General features: G+C 39.1%; 1 protein-coding gene across 1 annotated transcript; it reads right to left on the bottom strand.

The window, feature by feature from the left end:
• Positions 1 to 261: 261 nt before the first annotated feature.
• K444DRAFT_635945 (uncharacterized protein) lies at positions 262 to 1,215 on the bottom strand (the record flags this gene model as incomplete). The annotated part of the gene is made up of 4 exons (XM_024883936.1): positions 262 to 572; positions 644 to 795; positions 858 to 1,014; positions 1,089 to 1,215. 4 exons carry the CDS (start codon positions 1,213 to 1,215, stop codon positions 262 to 264), a joined length of 747 nt encoding a protein of 248 aa, XP_024729941.1.
• Between the last annotated feature and the right edge of the window lie 2,331 nt (positions 1,216 to 3,546).

Below are 3,546 nucleotides of genomic sequence, written 5' to 3' on the forward strand. Positions count from 1 at the left end.
GAGTCACAGGACAAATTAGGATGTTAGATTGTATTAGACGTTATATCCACGAGTTATTTCTATCTAGGTTTGAAGGCACTTGAGCTGGCCACGAAGACTTGTATAATCGATTGATGTTAATAGCAAATAATATGGCCAGGGACTGTCCAAATGCTTTATTTTGGAACATTTTCAAGACGGAATATTTCATGACGATAATTTTGACTGTAGAATCCTTCTCATGCTGTGTCTTCCCTCACTCCCTGGCACGGGTACCACGCTCTATCTCTCATCACTCTCAAGCTCATATAGTGGATACGGAGACCATCTCGACTCTGAGGTTCCTGCCTGTGACTTTGAAACCGGATTATATCTTGGTACTGCTTCCAACGCGGTGGCCTTTGCCCTGCGACGTCCAATCCAGAACCCGAAGACACCGAGAGCAATTGTAATAGCGAGGGGTCCGATAACTGCACCTGCTACCCAGGCTTTGCTTGAGGAATGGGGGGTTGGAGTGGGTGTTGGTGTTGCAGCTGGGGAGGAACCCTTTGAGAAGGGAGTTGTTGATGTGACCGAAGAAGCTGTAGGAGTACCTGGTTGCGGGTTAGTATACGAGTGTACGTATTACTTGATCCAATTTTTGGAAACGAAGAATTATACATACTTGACGAACTAGTCGAAGTTGTGGTAGGAAGGTCTTGGAATATTGTATATGCTGACCAGCCGGTAGCGCATACGACGTTTGTTATAGGTATCTGGCCTCCCACTGGTGAAGTTTGGAATATATCTATGGTAGCACAAGAATATGAGGATCCACTGTGTCAACGTATTTGATTAGTGCCTAGTTCACATTGGAGAGTGAGATTTGTAGTACTTACCAGTTGGACGTGGAACCTCCTTGTTTCGTCAAGATGTGTCCTAGACATTCTGTAGCTGGTAGACATAGTCCTGTTGCTACAAGTGCAGTGTCACAACATGTTGCATAGTGAAGGTAGGTGAGGAACGTCTCGCTGGTAGCACAGCTTAATGTAGAAGCTATAAAGCGTTAATCAAGATTCATGAGAGCGGGTTCAATGTAGAAGTGTTTTAGTTGGTAAATAACTACATACTTGTGAGATCATTTTCTATCCAATATCCCTGGAACCACGGAGGTTGAGTAGTGATCGACAGTGCATTGGCACCTGACATAAGAACGGCTGCTGCTATTAGGCGTGTTAGAACTCGAAAGGTATCCATAGTTAAATTTTTCATGCGGTCAGTTTTGACGAGTGTGTTTTTATGGGTGAGAAAGAGTTTAGATTTGGACAGGGCATCCAACATGGAACGAAGTATCTTAAGGGATGAAGGAGGAAAGGCCGCTCGGAAGGCCGCTTGCATCGCGGTTTCCTTTGGGGTCTAGAAGCCTAGAACCGGCCCCTCCCTTTTCGCGGGCTTCGAAGGATTTATATCCCTGTCAAGGTTATTTTTGAAGGATTCTTAGGGACTGGAAAAAGGGCTGACAGCCAGTGAGGCTCTACTATCCCCTCTTCCTTGAACAAAACGCTATCACAATTGATAACGCCACGCCAAGATCTCGTCAATGGCCCCGAATTAGGAAACGTCTAGTGATTTAGAGAGTCCGGACTGGCCAGACGCCCCTGCCTTATTCTGTACCCGTGTGGTGTTATCCAACTAGTGATGAGCGCTTTGTTCAAGGAGGGGAGGAGAACAATAGGGTCTAGCACCATTTCCACCTATCACCATAACCGAAGAACACCAATATTACCAACACCAACTTTATTCGCCCAATTACGGCTCCGACCTTCTGGCGCTTCATCAAACAGCACCCGAGAAGACGAAAAACTTAACCAAATCAGAGGAAGAATGTTGGAAGCTTTCGAAACGAAAATCTATTTCCCATCATGGTAGCGAACCGTCGTCGCAGTTGATACAGCCGCATGCGAAACTAGCTTTAAAATCGATTTTTTAGCGAACACCAAAAATCGTGTGGGGAGCCGCATCGTAAATGAACCAAATATTACTGAATCGCGAATTACTCAACAACCACGACTCCTGATTAAGAAGTAAATTAATCGAATTATAGATAGCCTAGGTATCTATTTATTACTAACAGCATTAATACCCAAGCCCGGTAGTCGTTTACTACTATAAGTAATTGGGTAAATTGATAGTTTTCTACTAAATTCCATTAAAATCACTAACTATACTCCCAAAAATAATTCAAATCATAAACCCTTTCTAAATATTAAAATTAGATATAATATAATTAATTTAAGCTATATGGCTCTTACTCCAAATAAGTTATTAAAAAGTTATTAAGAAAAGGGCGATTTTCCTATATATTTTTATGTGATTTTTACTAAAAATACTAATTATATTCTTAAAAATAATTCAAATTATAAATCCTCTCTGAATATTAAAATTAGATACAATATAGTTAATTTGAGCTATATGGCTTTTATTAAAAATAAGTAATTAAAAATTATTAAGAAAAAGGTAATTTTATTATAAATTTTCTATGGGAATTTCATTAAACCTATTAACTATACTCTCAAAAATAATATATAATATAAAAGCTCTTCAGATATTAAATTCTGTGAGGCACTAATTAATTTAAGGTATATAGCTTATGGTCTAGATTAATAAGTAGAAAGTTATTAGTAAAAATAGTGGTTTTTGTACTTTGACTTGGAAAATCGAGGAGGCGGGGTTATTGAACTGGGATCGATTTATCAGTGGAAAATCGATATATTAGAGATTGACAATCTATAGAATGACTAGTTTTGACTAGATACAGGAGAGTGATTCCATAAAAAACAGAGGGAATGGGTTCCCTAGCTATATTCCTGATTTCCACCCTACCATATAATTTACCCCGCACTTACTTGGTGGTGGGAACGATTTACTAATCTAATTCCTGAATACACGTTTAAGAAACGTAATCGAATGGCAATACTAATAAACAATTAGTGTGTTCGTACATAAGTAATACCCAATAATCGGACGAACTAAATTAGTGGTTGAACCTGGAGTGGAAAGAAAGAATACTAGCCAAGCTAGCTAGTTCAATACGCCTCCTCCTTACAGTCGAGGTTTAATATCAATAAGGCTAATAATACCTAGCTTTAAACATAGCAATTTAAAAGCGGGTCTAGCCAATAGTTTGGTGAGAATATCGGCCGTCATTTCCTATATAGGAACATGCTTGAGCTCAATATCCTTAGTATTAATGTGGTCCCTAATAAAATAATATCTGATATTAATATACTTGGTTTTCTGAGAAAATCATACGTTCGTAGCTAAATCAAGAGCTCCCTGAGCGTCCGTTTTTAGCTCGATTAGTCCCATAAGAATCAATATTTCTTCAAACAATTACTTTAGCCATAGGGCTTCTTTAACTACCGGAATAAGGGCGATATACTCCGCTTCCATAGTAGTAGTTACTATAGTTTTCTATTTAGTACTAGCCCAGCTAATTACTCCACCAAATAGGGTAAAAACCATACCGGAGATTAATTTACGGTCCTATAAATCGCCTCCATAATCGGTATCTAAGTATCTAATAAG

The sequence above is a fragment of the Hyaloscypha bicolor genome, assembly GCF_002865645.1.
Source record: "Hyaloscypha bicolor E unplaced genomic scaffold K444scaffold_165, whole genome shotgun sequence".
Taxonomy (NCBI): domain Eukaryota; kingdom Fungi; phylum Ascomycota; class Leotiomycetes; order Helotiales; family Hyaloscyphaceae; genus Hyaloscypha; species Hyaloscypha bicolor.